The following is a 19,423-nucleotide window of genomic DNA, read 5'->3' on the forward strand; positions in this document are numbered from 1 at the left end:
CATAATTGGTAGCTGTGAAAGCAGGTCTAAAACAACAGGTGTAGTTGTTCAGAGTTATATTCTGTTCAGGTTGTCACCTGCCATGAAAGCCTGTGATTTTATATTGATTACGCCTGCAGCACCTGTGAATCTGCCATGACATAACAATTGGCTGATGCAGATTTGTTTTTCCGTTGTAGATCAAGATTGGCACATTGTTAATCTGCAGAGTGAAACATTGATGATTCAACTGTACATTAGATATTGACCTGACATTTAATAATAATAGCAATGACAGTCGTGCATGAACATGAGAAACCTATTCATGTAGTTAATGCAAGAAAACCTGTGTACATGATATATTGCGGAACTGGGCTCGGTAATGTTGTTTGTGGAATATTTGCGAGTGCACCAAAAGCACTCACAGCCCTATCATCACATGCTGCACTCATTGCTAATCAAGTTGCAATGCGAGTTGGATAGCAATAAAAGTGCTACTGTGGATTGATTAAAACAACTAGGCTCACAGGAAGCTCAGTTGCTTTGAGATCAAGTGAGACAGTAACACGAGCAACAAAGATGGTTCCAGTTACATTTCCATTGACAGAATAAATGCTGCCTGTAGTTAGTAAATTAATTAATGATGCCATTCAACAGCAATTGTCAGATTCAGTGATTGCAACACTGGCAATTCAGAGATGTATTTGACATGGGAGCACCTGTATTAGTGGATCGAAGCAAGAGAGATTTTCACTATTACTCATATCCAGTCAGAGACCCCAATCAATTAAGAATGGAATTGCAAATACAAGACACATCTAGTGTTTTCCTTCCTTGAAGTCATTCCGAAATTTTCTCAGGCAAAATTAACTGGCAATGTCGCACAGGTTGGCAATGCTCAGCTTAATGTGGCCAAACACCTCAGTAATGTTAAAATTATCTAAGTCAGAGTTGACACAAATGCAAAAGACTAGTGGAATATTTTACATTCCTTGCAATGATTCCAGCAATCTGGCAGCAGTGGCTCCAGTGGTTGCAAAAGCTGGAGCATTAGAACTGCATCATGAATGACTTTGAAAAAGGTGGTCAGAGGCAGAACCTCATGTGGCCATATAAAATATGGAAGAGATCTTAGTTTACCAGTCAAAAATTGTTGAATACCCTCAGGCAATGGTCATCGATTAAAAGGGTCACAGAATATCAGGCCATTGACCCATCCATTGACTAGTGTTGATTTACTTGCGATAGCAAAATCAATCAAACATCTTCATGGTATTTTATGTGAAAGGAAATTGTATCATTGTTGCCATGCACACGTGAAACTGGCATCGTCAATCTGGATTCATCAACAGGACCTGGCACTCACTGGGTCACATACGTGGTAACACCTCGACATAGTTTATATTTTGACTCGTGTGGACTTGCACCACCAGTTGAAGTTGTTAATTATTTATCCCGGGGCACTAGTGCCCTACACAGTGGACAAAAATTATTCAAATTTACCACAAGAAATTCCATTGGATGGTCCCATATGTGGTTATCTTGTCATTGAATCATTACTTGCACTGAGTGTTCACCAATCCTGCAAACACTTTTTGATTTCACATTAAAGTACATTTGATATTATGCAACAGTGTTTATTAACATTTACAGACATTACGCAGCTTGATGACACAGTGCTGATGTGGAAACAGATTTGCCACCAAAGTGGATTTGTCTGAGTTTACCAGCAAGGTAGCTGGTGTTGACCCAGATGATCACACTGGTAAACTGAAAACTTCAAAAAGAAACATTCAAGGTATTATTGTCAAGCTCAGAGGTGCTGTCGCAAAGAACCTGGCTGAGGTCACTGAAAACAGTGGAATCAAAGACAGATGCATGTCAGTTGTGTTTATCAAAGACTGTGGTTACAACAAAACAATACGTGGATGAACAAATTACTAAAACAAAACAACATATTGCTATCATGCCAGGATCATGTGTAGTAACTTTTGAGATTGAAATTACAAGAATATTAACCAAAGAAGCAGAAAAACCAATTGATGGGCAGCAATCAGTGAACTTTGAGAATGTTCTTAAAGAGATAACTGCTGCATAAGAATAGCATAAGAAAACATTATTTATTATTTATAGCAACTATATATGACCCATTTCCAAGAAAACAGATGGGTTTCTTTAAATATGAACTTTGCCTCATAGATTCATCATATTGATAAGCTTGTTAGTTGGCAAACCAGTCTATTATTTTAAAGGAAATGGTGCCTGATTTTAAGTAAAACGCTTCACAGTGTGAGTTGTGGATGGTAAATGTTAGAGCAGATGATTCTTTTCAAACTTCAAAACATGTCAGATCAAAAAAAGGAAAAATCAACACTGCTTTATAAATTTTAAAAGAAGAATATGATAGTAATGTAATGCAGTGCTCTGATCACATGATCATGCTCATTGATGAATTCCATTTCATGATCAGTTAGCAAAGTTACACATGTAGACTAATTCCAGTGAGTGCTGATTATAAAAAATTTAAAGTATATTTAGTGTTTGTATATAGGTTATGATCCATATGGATTTTTACTTTGTGACAAGAATTATGACCGGCTGCAGAACAAAGTTAGTAGCCAGAATGTATCTCTTTCATACATGCTGTAATTTAGTGAAAATGAAACCAGACCAGGTCTTCCTGTTGTGCAATTAAAATATGTGATTGTATTATTAGTAGAAGAACTATGACAGACCCTCAGTCTTACCAGTGTGAAAAATAATCAAATCAGAACAACAGCTGTGAAATGAAATTGCCAAGAGAAATGTGATGATCTTGAAATACAAATGTGCTCGTTTGGTTGTAGATGTTATTTGCAGTCTTCATCATGTGGCAGCAACTGTTGGTCTTGGTGTGACTGGAATCATGATAACATCACCAATTGTAGGTGCACCAGTTGATATTATTGTCAGAACTATATCAGAAGTAACAGAGGTCTCTAATAGTGCTAGCAAATTAACTTCTGTGACTGCTTTCTTGAATATGCACCTTAGCAGTCTCAATATGATCAGTAAATTCTACTCGGTAGAAATTGAAGATAAAATAATCAGTGCAGCTGAGTTTGAGATTGTGAAAATCACAGACAGTTGCAAGCACAAATAAGAAACAGATCAGATATACAGACAGAGAAAGTCAGATAAATACAAATCTTCATGCAGAGAACTGGTTATCAATCACATATACTTTAGCTCTCAGTGTGTGCATTGACCACTACCATAGGCTTGCCTGAATAGGTACACTCTGCAAAATTTTGTTTCCACAATCACAACACAAACATCAAAGGCTGGGGTTTATCCCTTTTTGGAAGCCCTTTGAGGTACTAACATCCATCCAAAACTCTCACCACCCCCATTGCTGGCTCACATCACGTATGTGTTTGTACACCCATGGACAAAATTAAAAGTGATCAACATGCATGGGTTGCTTATGGGCTAAGTATATCATGGGGGGGTAGAGGCAAGGATAGGTGGCAAGGGCCCAAAGGGGACAAAAAAGGCAAAAGCTCTACTTACACCTTTAAGCAGTACCTATTTGTCTAACAACTCTATCTTTGTGGAAGTACAATGAAGAGTACCAGGATTTCACAGCTTTAATATACAACACTCTTCTCTTGAAAGAAGGGAAATAATTGTTGGTCTCAAAATAACCAAATCACTGTGCTCAGTAAAGAATGATTCTGTGATTGACAATTCAGTCAATAGAAGCACCTCAAAAATTGGGATTTGCCCTTCCACCCCATAACTTTGGATTTGCCCTTCCACTACAAAACTTGGGATTTGCCCTTCCACTCTAAAACTTGGGATTTGCCCTTCCACTCTGAAACTTGGGATTTGCCCTTCCACTCTGAAACTTGGTATTTGCTCATCCACCCCAAAACTTTTGATTTGCCCTTCCCCTCCAAAACTTGGGATTTGCCCTTCCAGTCTAAAACTTGGGATTTGCCCTTCCACTCCAAAACTTGGGATTTGCCCTTTTCATTGTCTAATAAATCATTACTCAAATTGCCAGATTATATCTTTGAAATGTTATGTCCTATAACAAAAGATTTCAGTTTAATCCTTCATTTACTAGGATGGCATGTAGAATGTAACTTTATTTATCATTACAACTCCTGTTACTAAACATAATAGGCTTTCATGACCACCTTTGTTCTCCAAAATCACTATCAGTTATACTGCAGTTGAATTTTGTTAGAAACTCATTTTGGTTTGCAAAACTGGATATTTGAGCCCCATCAGTTCACTCTTCATTAAACTTTGGCAGATATTCTCCACAAAAAGTAAATATGGGGTGGGGTCAACCTAATTAACTGTTTGGACAGATCACTGTGGATCTGGACAATAACTCTGGTTTAATTTAGCTTTAACTTAGCTTCCAATAGCAAAATCTAATGAATTTGTTATTTTATTATTTATACAATATCATAATTTCAAGAATACATATCTTAGCAACTCTGCATCATCATCAAGAAATATTTGTGAAAATTGAAAGATACTTGTAAAAGAGATTTTTCTGCCAGCAAATTAGACAGACATTCCAAGTATATGGACTGCAGCATTATACTTTTATCATCATGGAGTTTTTAAAATTTTGTTGCTCATTGTCATCATCCTCTGAAGATCCTAAATTGACCAGTCACTGTCATACTTATATGATTTTTGTAAAATCTTCTTTTTGGCTTACAACTGGATGCAACTTGTTTGATGCTGTATTTAGTGGAAACAGTGTTATAGACTTCTTTTCATCATGGGTATTGTTGTCAGATGCAAAAGAGGTGGGGGTTAAATTTATGTGAATTTTTCACTAATCCGTTAGGGATTTTTTGTTGTTGTTAACAAGAATATGATTTACTTTGCAAGATAAGAGTCTTTATTTCTGAATCTGAAAATTATTTCCCAATCAGAAGCCTTGTTTCAGTGAAGTAGGTTTTAATTATTGTTTTAATTACTGTAGAACCTAGCATTAAAGACCACCCCTTCTGTCAAAAAGTCACAACAGTCTCTCATGACAGGTCTTAGCACTACAGAATCAATAAATCTATGCATTGAGAATTGGGTCTCTTAAGACAGATGGTCTGTCATGACAGGATGTAAACACTATATTGTCAATCCATTTATTGTGAATCTGGTCTGTCATGGCAAGTCATAACACTATGTATATTAATAAATCTGTGCATTGTGAATATGGTTTCTCAAAACAGGTAGTCTCTCAGAGTAGTGGCCTTTTAAGACAGGCCATACTGTATTTGGTAAAACCCTTTGTAATTTTTTATAATGTATTTTCAGGAAACAGTTGAATAAAGAGGAAGCAGAATTAAAAGGTAAAAACATAAAAGCTTTATTTCGTCAACATTATGCCCCACTACTGCACTGACATTGAAATCGAGTTGAAGGTGGTATAGCATGCAAATTCAATTGCTAAACACCTTTTTTAAGTGTTGCAAATTGTGTGTAAACCCAGGGAGTATAAATTCATGGGAATTATGTCAGAAACTGCACCAATGAAAATGGGTAGTGAGAACTCTTGTTAAGTCATTACTTTGATTTAAATATACAAAAAATCAAAATTTAGCTTGTCTAACGCCACCTCTAAACAGAAGTGTGGGACATCGTATCAAAATTTCCATCTCCTCTTCCCATAATCCATCAGACCTTTTCTCTGCTCTTTAGCAGTGACATTGTTTGAGATTTAGGGATGAAATTTGGTATACTCATTTACATCATCATTTCATTGAACCCTTTTACCCCAAGGGACCCCACAAGATGGTGCATAGGTCATGTGATTGGTCAGTATGCATATCCAAAGTGATGATCATTTCATGGCTTTTGCTACTAATGAAGTTTTTGTAGTTATTCTATTAGTTCAGGGTGTTCCCTGAAGTATCAAGACTTCTGTAAAAGACAGTCAGACTTGGATGAACACTGTTTCCTTTATTTTCATTTGAGTGCACAGCGATTCCAGAAAGTTTTTCGTGCAGTGCTGTTACTATGATTCCATTATTGGATGATGTTCTGTGTCTGCACATTTAAAAACCTATTCCTGTTGCAAATGGAATTTTTGCAAGAAATTATAGACAGCCATGCACAGAAGGTTTTTGTTCTTGTAGGAAACACTGCAACTACATGTATATACAGTGTTGATATGGTTCGTGATGGTTAGATTGAGCATCTTATTAGAGCTTGTATCATGTGGCTGCAGAGCAGTCATTTCGATTAGCAGTGCTAGTTTTGCCCTCTTTGTTGCAACTATATCTAGAGTCTTGTATTGTTTGTGACTCCAAGATTGGGTATGTTATTGGAGTTCATGTCATGGGGCTGCGAAGCAATCATTTTAATTAACAGAGCTGGTTTCTCCCTCTTTGTTTTGAGTGATGTCACAAAAGTCATTTGACACCAACATGGTCCCTTATGGACCAGACAGATAACCAGTACACTGCAAATGAACAGTTGTGACAGCAACAGGCTGATCTCCTAGAAATAGCAACATGAACAGTCTTGAAAGCAACAGGCTGATCTCCTAGAAATGGCAACATGAACAGTTGTGACAGCAGCATGCTTATCTCCTAGAAATGGCAAAATGAACAGTTGTGACAGCAATAAGCTGATTTCCTAGAAATGGCAACATGAACAGTTGTGACATCAACAAGCTGATTTCCTAGAAATGGCATGAACAGTTGTGACATCAACAAGCTAATTTCCTAGAAATGGCAACATGAACAGTAGTGACAGCAACATGCTCATTTCCTAGAAATGGCAACATGAGCTGGCAATCACGACTAACATTGGAAAATGACATCCTCATTATACACCTGGTAATTTCTCCACTTACATTATTACATACAAATGGATTCATAATTAAAAGATTAACTGACCATTTGGCATATATGCATTACCAATTTTTCACAACATATTTGGCAGAAATAAATGCATAAAATGAACATATACATACAGGAATTAAGCTACATTTATATCATCATTAGAAATTGTTACAAGATTTAGGTCATGGCATAATATTTTAAATACAATGACCCATTCCACTATGTAACATTAGAGCTGTTTGAGATTTAGGGATGAAACTTAGTTAAAGTGTGTTGTCTACTGTCTAGGTCATGGTTTATTCACTTTCATATTTCCATCACACTTTCCATTCTGCAGTATAACATTAGACCTGTTAGAGTTTAAGGAATGGTACAGTCTGATATATATTTATTAGTATGTGTGTGGTGTACTAGATTGGTGGGTCTATCATCAAGGCTAAGTCACAGGTCAATATTTTGCATTTCAGTTTTCACTTGTTAACTTTTGAGCCCTTTCAGCTTTAAGGATTTGGTTCGGTTTGCAGCTTCACAGCACAGCAACACAAGTAGGTTATTTAGTGCTGAGGCAATTGGAGTAAAGTGCCATTCCCAAGAAAAACACCGTGGTGGCTGACCCAGGTGGGTCTGATGGTAGGAGTTAAACATATGACTTTTTGGTTATGAGTCCAGCACACTAACCACTGAGCCACCATGGCCCCTAGCTTTAGGGTGAAACATGGTATACTTGTACATTGTCGTTAGAAAATGTTGTATGTACCACATTAGGGATTGTAAGGTCAAGGTCATGAGTATGGGTCGGGGTATTAAGTTTTCCATTACACTTTCTTTTCTGCTCTAATTTAAAATATGTTTGAGATTAAGAGATGCAAAATATGATTTTAAAAGAAGTACTACATTACCTGTTATTGTTGCATTGCTGTCCTTTTCCAGGACTTTTAGTCTGCAGTCCAAGTTAATTATTCCCTCTACCAATTAGTGATTGGAGGACCAGAATTATGAAAAACAAGATCCCAGTCTGATACCTTAGTCACAGCTAACATACAGGAAAACCTTCCTCTTTTTTCCTTGGACAATGTATACAGTACATGTCTGCTATATTGTTCATTGAAATTATCTTTATTTTCATCTTTTAAAGTCTTTTTTGCCTCTCATACCTTTGAGTGTTTATCTCCTTAATCAAATCTCTGTGTGAGCATTTATAATCTATGTTCCTTTTGTTAATTTTGAAGGGCTTTAGCACCTTGCTCATCAAGTGGTACTTCAGTAATTTGTATCCCATGTCTTTTGGGTTGAGTTTGGGCAAGTGGGGGCATAGGAAGGCATCCTATCTGCTTATCGTCCACTGGGTGTACATGCAGGGATAAATGTCCAGTTTGTTGTCTATGAATTGACCAAGTGTGAGACTTTGCAGGAAGCTGCTGCAGAAGCAGAGAGAGAAAGAAATGCCCCCCTTTTTTCATCATCATTACTGAAAAATCCCCCGTCATTCCCAGGAGGGGACTGGATCTCTGTCCATGTTTGAAAAGACAAATCCATCTGTGGAGCAAGAACATACTGCAACCTGTAATGTGGTTTGGAGATTGACTTAAGGTCATGGATCCTTAATACTTGTTGCAATGATATCATTGGTGGCAGGATATCAATTTTTTGTGCACTCCCAAGGGAGGGAAAACACCTAAGAATGCATTGCACCTTCTGCTTAGGTACCAGCAGCACACTGTCAAGTTTGGTATCCTGGCAATATAGATAAGCAAATCAACCTTTCCTGAGAGGGAAGAGCAGTAATCTGGATTGGATAAATCTGATGTAGGCTTGTACATCAGATTTTCATTGCTGGACTGGTCACCAGGCATTGATTACCGGTAATCCGCTGGTCACAGGGCTTTGAACACCCAGTTTTGACTATTAATATGGGGACTAAAGCTGTCAAGCTATTAGAAAATTTCTACCAGGTACCCTTCGATCCTAATGAGAAATTATTAAATGTGTACAAACCTGAAGTTAAGTCAGCATTTTTTTAAATTCACAGTATCCTATAAATATCATTACCTAATGCCATCTGGTACAAAGTCCAATTATTCATTCTCCATCATCATCTAGTAAATTGTTGTGGTCTAGTCATCAAAAATATTGTCTTCTCTTTCCTTTGTCATATGGAGATGCCTATTTAGCAACTGAGCTTGAACTTTGTAGGTAACACGTTGGTCATATAATTGGTGAAATCTACTCAAGGTTGCAACTGAATCCATGTCTGTTGTGCGACAAGATCAAATAACCACCCTCTGTTACTTGCCACTGTGCCACACTCACGGCTCACTCAAAGAGTTGTCATGTGGGAAATCAGGCTATGGGATTAAGGGAAATTATTTACTGGAAGAAGCAAATCTCTGCACTGAAAAAGTACATGTATTTACAGCTCAATCAAACATGTCAGCTTGTAAACAAAGTGAGTGCTTCCTTTACAAGCTCTGGCTCATTGTATTACCCAAGTTATTATCAGTGGGTGAGTACCTGGACACCCATTGGTATCTTTCATGGGGACAGGAATTGGGTTGATATGTTCCCCCGCCCCCCCCAGTTCTTATGTTGCCATTTAATCCCTATGAGGATAGGGAGTTGGGTTGTACTCACCCAGCTAGGGAAGGTTATCAGGTCAACCCCCATCCCTTTCATATGTTCATGTTTAATCATTAGGTTATGTGGGGATTCCCATACCCTTTTCCTGGAACAGTCACCACCACCCACCACCCAATGTAAACATGGATGTGCCTTCCTTAGGTAGGGCAGATGTGACAAGCCATGGATTTGGTGCCACTAACCTCCTTAAATGGTCTAGAAGGGATCAACAACCCCATTCACCTAGGAGGACAGCTAGTATAGTTAGTCACATTACCCACTATCAGGATGACAACAACCATTTCAACATGTTCCTCTCTAGAGAGAAGTTCTGGGAAGGACAGTCATGATAAACTCAGATTAGTTCTTAGATGAAACTGAGGTAAGGGTCCAATGCTCCTTCCCACCTATCATGCTAGAGTTTGAATATTTGATAATGCAGTGAATAAAGTTAACCACATCTTTCCCCCAGACTTGTGTCCTAATTCATCTGGCACAAAGGACAAAAAGATTCTTTCCAGTCTGGAGAAGCTTCCTGGGGCCTCTTCTCATCCAGATCTCCTGCACTCTATGCTTGCCCAAGAGCTTACACAAAAGATTTTCCAGTTCCAAGAGTTCACAAGGCAGCAGAAAGGGTGGTCTTCACCCCACCCTCCTATCCTTCTCAAGCTGTAAGCTGCACCCTCTCTTGCAGCATCTTCCTCTTCCCAGCATCCAGGTATGTGTTTCTCTAGTCCTTTTTTAAGTGGCTTGGTAGACCATTACAGACAGTGTGAGTCTATTCACCCTTAATGGATGCCTACCAGTTATGTTTCAAGAATCATTCTCCCCAGTCACAATCCCCCATCGGGGGCCCCGAGTGGCCGAGTGGTCTAAAGCGCTCTTCGTTACGGATCACTGCCATCTCACTTCTGTCTGCGGCGGTTCGAGTCTAAGATTCAGCCAATGTGGGTATGTGAGAAAGCTTGCCAGTAGCTTCTCGTGGGTCGGTGGTTCTTTCAGGGGTTTTCCTGGGTTCTTCCTCCACTGTTAATGCTGGCCGCCATGTATGGCCTATCTTGTACTGAAAAATGGCGTTAAACCCAACAACAACAACAACAACAACAATCCCCCATCTTTTTTCACCAGTCCAAACCTGCGCAGTTATAGGAAGAGGTTCACACCCTTGTGCAAATGGCAAAGTTGAGTCCAGGGTTGAAAATGACCAGACTCCAGCTTTCTATTCCCAGATCTCTCTGGTATCAAAAAGGTGGAAAGTTTTGGCTTATAATTGACCTTTGTGCCATAAATAAATTTCTTAAAGAAAAATGCTTTAAGATGGAAACTGCGGCCATAGTAAGGAATGCCATAAGGCCCTTTGACTGGGCAGCCTCCATCCATCTTCAGGATATGTACCTTCACATCCCAATCTTCCAGTCACACAGGAAAAGCTTGGGTTTTTTCTCAACCAAGTGGTATTTAAATTTTGAGATCTTCCATTTAGCCTTGCCTCCACCCATAGAGTTTTCACCTGGGAGATGGGGGTATTTGCTCTTTACTTGAGATCTTTAGAGACTCCATCCTCCAGTATTTTGATGACTGGTTGATGCAAAGCATTCTTAGAGATTCTTTATAGTTGGTTGATCTTACCCCAAACAGATAAAAGTTGGATATCATCCCTTCTCAGGACTTCTTATATTTGGGGATGTATTTCCTCACCACCCTAGGAAAGGTTTGTGTTTCGTAAATACAGATTTGACCATATCCTGTCTTCTATAACAGGTCTTCTGGTCAAAACCTCACTGTTGGCTCACCTATACATCACTCTTCTGGGAACTTGGACTGAGACTTGACTTGTACCCACTACAGTTCCTGCTTCTAGCGAACTGGAGACAGCTTAGGGACCTTTGAGTACTTGGGATCCAGCTTCACCATTGCTTGCATTCGTGGCTAAATCTCTATAATGTTATCTTTTCAAGCCCTGCCTTTGTACCTTCATTAAATCCCTCATTTTCCTTTTACTAAATTCTCCCCTTTTTTTAATTGTGGATTGTGGGTAGGGTATCCTGGGTATGATTTCCTCACTAAATGATAATTTCTAGAATGGAATTAGCAGCATTAAAGAAATTTCAACAGAAATCATCCTTCTAACCCAGATTTCTTAGCCTGGGTGTGCAATCTTAATTCCCTTGGGACACTTGTCATCAAAACAGTATTGACATAATAACTCCTGTAATTATTCTCAAACATATTATGACACCACAGGGAAGCAGTTATGTGAACTATCAACTTGTCTTTCATGAAGGAAGATGTCATCAATATTTGCACTTTGCACTGACAATTTTCACAGCTTGATGGTTTCTAAAGCAGCAAATGTATATAGGTACATGTACAAGATTTTTTCAAAGATTTTAGGGGTTTAAAAGGGGGTGCACTCATTATATGAGAGTGGAATTATCTAGGTAAATTTTGTACTTTTTTCCTGATGTCTTGTATATAGACATGAAACTGATTCATATTTTAATTATCTAACTTACTTTTTGTGTGTAAATTGTTGTTTAACTTTTACTCTGATTTTTGGCACCTGTAAGTATCATAGGTAACGTGTATACAAGAACACATAGTTAAATGGACAGGTACAGGAAAGTATATATGTTAATATCAGAATTACTCTTCAGCCCATAGTAGGCATAATTAGTAAATTAATCTTGCATTCCAATTAGAATTTTGTATGCAAATCTAAACATACAATATGGTAACTGATTATGTTTTTACTTGAAGTTCTGGAGGAGAGGATACTCAGTATCTCTGGTAGTCACAACTTTGATGAAGGACTGCAGAAAATTCAACAACAGTTGTCCCAGTCACAAGAGTAAGTTCAAAGTAGAAGACTTGTAATTTAATTTCCTTGCACATTTGTATGAGTGTATAATATGCAGTCAGATGAATTTATTTGTTGGGGTGGGGGGGAAATACCAGTTTTCTTGATTTGGCATAAAATTTTCATTCTCGTACTTAAAGTAGATCTGTGATCACCATAACACTAACCTCTAAATTATTCAATATGATTTATACAATATTTCAAAATTTTTATTTTATGTGATTAATGGTTAGCAAGATCTTTAAGTTTAAATGGATAATAATATAAATATTCGCACTAGGCAGTGCACAACTTCACCTGTTTCCATGAGTCACAGTCCATGAGATGTCACAGGACAAAGCCTCCACTGCAAATCACAATTGCTATTCATCGGAAGAAGGAGGTGTATGTCGGTGGATGTTAGATGTAGCAGTTCTAGTATGTCCTTGCTATCTTAACAACATGAAAAATAGAATATCATGAAATAGCAATTTCATTATCAGTAAAACATCCAATAAAAATGAAGTGTATAAAGCCATTAAACTCTTTTGCAAAAGATATGATGTAAAACTGTTCTAATGACTGCTGAAGACATGCAAATCCATACACATTTTCATAATACATGCAGTTTTTACCCCCAAAACTTTATCAAAAATACCATATATTGGATAAAGAGGTTTCATATGTGGTAAATGTTTTAAAAAATGCATGCAAATCCTCTTCATTAAACATGGTTTTCGTCATAACCATGTCTGTCTGAAACAAATTCATCAATATTAAAATTCCATTATTGGAGATTTTCTTAGGTACTCACATATCAATACAGATAATTAGCTATAAAAAAATAAACCTTATGCTGATTTGTTACAACATGGATATATATATATATATATGGTCACTGAAAAATGCACTAATAGATACTGAATTATCACTAATACTTTTTTTAAAAATTAACCACATTTAGGAAAAGATGTAAAATTAAACTGCAAAAATAACAGAAAGAAGGATGGAACAAATAGCAAAAGAGAAATAATATAGAAGGGGAAAAATTAGAAGGTGTGCATAGTTGCAACATCATGAAAATAGGAAATAAAAACTTAAATTTACTAGAAGCTGAAAGTCAACTAAAAATACAATTTATCAAATATTCATGTCACTTTGAGAGAGACTTATATACAAAATTTCTGAAGACAAGCAACTAAAGCAACTGATACAGTTCAGTGTCAGATTTGTGGTCTAGCCCATACCACACCCTGGAAATCATAGACAATTTACGATCTTGAGGACCCCCCCCCAAATCCTGAAATGAAAGAGATAGAGAGATTAATCTTGGAATCATGACAATTTTCCCACATTATTATTCATTTCATCAATAAATCTAGTTACTTTTTTATGGACATTTATCTATTAATTATCTAACTTACGCTGTTGGCCAAATTATTTAGACTGGTTCAGGAATTTAATGACAAAATACCATTATTTGTAATGATGCTATAGGTATGGAGACTATTATCCAGTATGAAGTTATCAAGTGGAAATATGCCATTGAATGAAACTGAAACAACAAGAACTTATGAAAATCACGTCAGAAATGTTGACTGCTGACAAATAAATGTCAACCCATTTTAAGTTACTAGAGAAAGTAAAGCAAATATAATAACCAACATAAATTATTAACAAGTTTTTTGCACTTTATTGAGAATGTGCATTGTCTGCATCAAGATCTCAGGTATATCACGCTGCATGATCAGGCATTGTGGTAGCTGTGTTTATTGCTGCCAGATGACAACATCTTAAGCTGATCCACACAATAATATGGGTGATAAAAGTTTTGATGGTTATTTATTTAATCATGTGTTTTTATGTTCAGGTAAAGTATTCCTTAGTTTACATTTCCAATTTTATTTTTTATTATCTTTTTTATTATCTTTGAAAACATACTAGGTGTTTCAGAAATTGTATGTACTAATGAAAATTATTCATAATTTTTGGAAATAAGGTGAACAGAAAATGTTAAGCCACTTAGGGACCCCAATAGACCCTGCATCATGTATATCTACAAACTTAGCAATAATTAAGCCACTTAGGGACTCCAATAGACCCTGCATCATGTATACCTACAAACTTAGCAATAATTAAGCCACTTAGGGACCCCAATAGACCCTGCATCATGTATGCCTACAAACTATGTATTAATTAAGCAACTTAGGGACCCCAATAGACCCTGCATCATGTATACCTACAAACTTAGCATTAATTAAGCCACTTAGGGACCCCAGTAGACCCTGCATCATGTATACCTACAAACTATGTATTAATTAAGCAACTTAGGGACCCCAATAGACCCTGCATCATGTATACCTACAAACTTAGCAATAATTAAGCCACTTAGGGACTCCAATAGACCCTGCATCATGTATACCTACAAACTATGTATTAATTAAGCAACTTAGGGACCCCAGTAGACCCTGCATCTTGTATGCCTACAAACTTAGCAATAATTAAGCCACTTAGGGACTCCAATAGACCCTGCATCATGTATACCTACAAACTATGTATTAATTAAGCAACTTAGGGACCCCAATAGACCCTGCATCATGTATACCTACAAACTTAGCAATAATTAAGCCACTTAGGGACTCCAATAGACCCTGCATCATGTATACCTACAAACTTAGCATTAATTAAGCCACTTAGGGACCCCAATAGACCCTGCATCATGTATACCTACAAACTTAGCAATAATTAAGCCACTTAGGGACTCCAATAGACCCTGCATCATGTATACCTACAAACTTGGCATTAATCAAGCCACTTAGGGACTCCAATAGACCCTGCATCATGTATACCTACAAACTTGGTATTAATTAAGCCACTTAGGGACCTCAATAGACCCTGCATCATGTATACCTACAAACTTGGCATTAATTAAGCCACTTAGGGACTTAAGCCTCTAATCTCAAATGGAATACTATTCCAGAGCAAAGTTCCAGGTATTGGAAACTTATTGAAATAATTCCTTATTTGGTTTCGGAATTTTTTACTGTTTGGTAGACAACTGTGTGTCATCTCAAAGTGTGTATCTGAGATCAGCAAATGTAGTGAGATACAAAGCATGGTGTTTTATCTGCTGATGATCCCCACCCCACCCCCAAGACAAACATGATGTCAGAACAGCTACAGGTCTAGGTCATATGTGTTTTAATCCTAAAACTCTCATCTCAAGTGTCTGCATGTTCAGTTATATTTATCTTCAATGATCTACATATTTCCACAGATATTTTTCCAAACAGGCTAAAACAGGCAAAAGTAACTCCAATAGTTAAGAAGGGAGATCTTTCTGATATGAATAACCATAGACCTTTATCAGTTTTATTGTCACTTTCAAAGATATTAGAAATACTTGTCTGTGGTGAAATAGAAACTACCTGGAATCTTTTCATTTACTACGTTCATGACAACCAGGCTTTTGTTGAGGGACATTCGTGCCAGACTGCACTAACTAAGAATGGTGGATGATTGAATAACATCAATAGATCAAAATAACCTTGACCTTACAAGGGCTTTGACCTTGTCAAGATCCTGTTGGAAAAGCTCAGCATGTATCAAATTAGCCATTAAAGCTTGTCTTGGTTACAAATCTACTTTAAAGGCAGACAATAAAAAGTTCCTTTTTTAAATAAACTTTCAATTTTTACAAGATGGTTTTATCTTTAGACAACAAATGCTATTAAAAACTAGATAATCTACTGCTACAATAAAATATGCAGATGACTTTAAGGATGAACACATGCAGGATTTAGGCAAAGAGTAGTAGCGAACATATGTAAAACATTATGGGTGAGTACATGATATAACATATGTAAAACATTATGGGTGAGTACATGATATAACATATGTAAAACATTATGGGTGAGTACATGATATAACATATGTAAACATTATGGGTGAGTACATGATATAACATATGTAAAACATTATGGGTGAGTACATGATATAACATATGTAAAACATTATGGGTGAGTACATGATATAACATATGTAAAACATTATGGGTGAGTACATGATATAACATATGTAAAACATTATGGGTGAGTACATGATATAACATATGTAAAACATTATGGGTGAGTACATGATATAACATATGTAAAACATTATGGGTGAGTACATGATATAACATATGTAAAACATTATGGGTGAGTACATGATATAACATATGTAAAACATTATGGGTGAGTACATGATATAACATATGTAAACATTATGGGTGAGTACATGATATAACATATGTAAAACATTATGGGTAAGTACATGATATAACAATGTTTTAAAGACTAGTACAGAATTAAACAAAATCATACAAATAATTGTATCTGTAGATGTTGACTCAGAATCTTTATAAAAGTTTCACATTAGTCAGCTGACTCCATACAGGGCAGTATGGAATTCCATTGTTAGGCTCCAGAAATAGAAAAACTCTTCCTACAAGCAAAATCCCATGCAATTTTTTTTAGTTGACTGACAAGGGCCATAACTCCATCCACAATGTTATTGAGACAAAACCCATAAAAAAATGCACGTCTAGGTCCAAGAGATAATATTCTTACCACATTCAGTCAGAATATGCTGAATGATTCTTGAGCTATGATAACTACAACAACATTCCAAATTTAAATGTGGTGACAACAAGTTGCTTGATAATGGCCAGTAGTCTGCCCAAAATGGAGTAATGGAAACTAAACCCATAAGGTACTTGCAAGACTGCGTAAGAAAATGTTAAATAGTTCTTGAGCTATGCCAGTTATAATCAACATCCATATGATAATTATCAATGGTTATAATTCTAGCAATAATTATGATGACAGGACAAAACCCATAAAATAAACATATAGATCAATGAGTCGATGTACATATAGCACAATGAGTCAATGTACATACCAAATTGCATTAGAATATGAATACTGGCTCCTGAGGTATGTTGCTTACAAGTATGTGTTGTAGTGATTTCAATCTATGGATAAGTGGTAAAAACAGTGTCATAATTGAACCTGAAAACATTCAAACTATGGATAAGGGGTAATAACAATGTCATAATTGAACCTGAAAACATTCAAACTATGGATAAGGGGTAATAACAATGTCATAATTGAACCTGAAAACATTCAAACTATGGATAAGGGGTAATAACAATGTCATAATTGAACCTGAAAACATTCAATCTATGGATAAGTGGTAATAACAGTGTCATAATTGAACCTGAAAACATTCAAACTGTGGACAAGGGGTAATAGCAATGTCATAATTGAACCTGAAAACATTCAAACTGTGGATAAGGGGTAATAACAATGTCATAATTAAACCTGAAAACATTCAAACTATGGATAAGGGGTAATAACAGTGTCATAATTAAACCTGAAAACATTCAATCTATGGATAAGTGGTAATAACAGTGTCATAATTGAACCTGAAAACATTCAAACTATGGATAAGGGGTAATAACAGTGTCATAATTGAACCTGAAAACATTCAAACTGTGGATAAGGGGTAATAACAGTGTCATAATTGAACCTGAAAACATTCAAACTGTGGACAAGGGGTAATAGCAATGTCATAATTGAACCTGAAAACATTCAAACTGTGGATAGGGGGTAATAACAATGTCATAATTGAACCTGAAAACATTCAAACTATGGATAAGGGGTAATAACAGTGTCATAATTAAACCTGAAAACATTCAAACTGTGGACAAGGGGTAATAGCAATGTCATAATTGAACCTGAAAACATTCAAACTGTGGATAGGGGGTAATAACAATGTCATAATTGAACCTGAAAACATTCAAACTATGGATAAGGGGTAATAACAGTGTCATAATTAAACCTGAAAACATTCGATCTATGGATAAGTGGTAATAACAGTGTCATAATTGAACCTGAAAACATTCAAACTATGGATAAGTGGTAATAACAATGTCATAATTGAACCTGAAAACATTCAAACTGTGGATAAGGGGTAATAACAATGTCATAATGGAACCTGAAAACATTCAAACTGTGGACAAGGGGTAATAGCAATGTCATAATTGAACCTGAAAACATTCAAACTGTGGATAAGGGGTAATAACAATGTCATAATTGAACCTGAAAACATTCAAACTATGGATAAGGGGTAATAACAGTGTCATAATTGAACCTGAAAACATTCAAACTGTGGATAGGGGGTAATAACAATGTCATAATTGAACCTGAAAACATTCAAACTATGGATAAGGGGTAATAGCAATGTCATAATTGAACCTGAAAACATTCAAACTGTGGATAAGGGGTAATAACAATGTCATAATTAAACCTGAAAACATTCAATCAATGGATAAGGGGTAATAACAATGTCATAATTGAACCTGAAAACGTTCAATCAATGGATAAGTGGTAATAACAGTGTCATAATTGAACCTGAAAACATTCAAACTGTGGACAAGGGGTAATAACAATGTCATAATTGAACCTGAAAACATTCAAACTGTGGATAAGGGGTAATAACAGTGTCATAATTGAACCTGAAAACATTCAAACTGTGGATAAGGGGTAATAACAGTGTCATAATTGAACCTGAAAACATTCAAACTGTGGATAAGGGGTAATAACAGTGTCATAATTGAACCTGAAAACATTCAAACTATGGATAAGGGGTAATAACAATGTCATAATTGAACCTGAAAACATTCAAACTGTGGATAAGGGGTAATAACAGTGTCATAATTGAACCTGAAAACATTCAAACTATGGATAAGGGGTAATAACAGTGTCATAATTGAACCTGAAAACATTCAAACTATGGATAAGGGGTAATAACAATGTCATAATTGAACCTGAAAACATTCAAACTGTGGATAAGGGGTAATAACAGTGTCATAATTGAACCTGAAAACATTCAAACTGTGGATAAGGGGTAATAACAGTGTCATAATTGAACCTGAAAACATTCAAACTATGGATAAGGGGTAATAACAGTGTCATAATTGAACCTGAAAACATTCAAACTATGGATAAGGGGTAATAACAGTGTCATAATTGAACCTGAAAACATTCAAACTATGGATAAGGGGTAATAACAGTGTCATAATTGAACC

The 19,423-nt window shown here is 36.3% G+C and overlaps 1 protein-coding gene across 2 annotated transcripts in view; it reads left to right on the forward strand.

Annotated features, from left to right (window-relative positions):
• Positions 1–19,423, forward strand: part of LOC149797465 (DNA repair protein RAD50.L-like) — a 240,693-nt gene that overhangs the window by 109,969 nt on the left and 111,301 nt on the right. For both annotated transcript variants that reach the window (XR_016421828.1, XM_089962273.1), the window contains exons 22-23: positions 5,305–5,339; positions 12,213–12,303. Coding sequence is in view for 1 of the 2 variants with exons in the window: in XM_089962273.1 (XP_089818399.1) it covers positions 5,305–5,339; positions 12,213–12,303 (126 nt within the window). In the remaining variant the exon portion in view is untranslated. The remainder of the gene's footprint in view (positions 1–5,304; positions 5,340–12,212; positions 12,304–19,423) is intronic.

Source organism: Sinohyriopsis cumingii, chromosome 6, assembly GCF_028554795.1.
Source record: "Sinohyriopsis cumingii isolate HCF-2022 chromosome 6, ASM2855479v2, whole genome shotgun sequence".
Taxonomy (NCBI): domain Eukaryota; kingdom Metazoa; phylum Mollusca; class Bivalvia; order Unionida; family Unionidae; genus Sinohyriopsis; species Sinohyriopsis cumingii.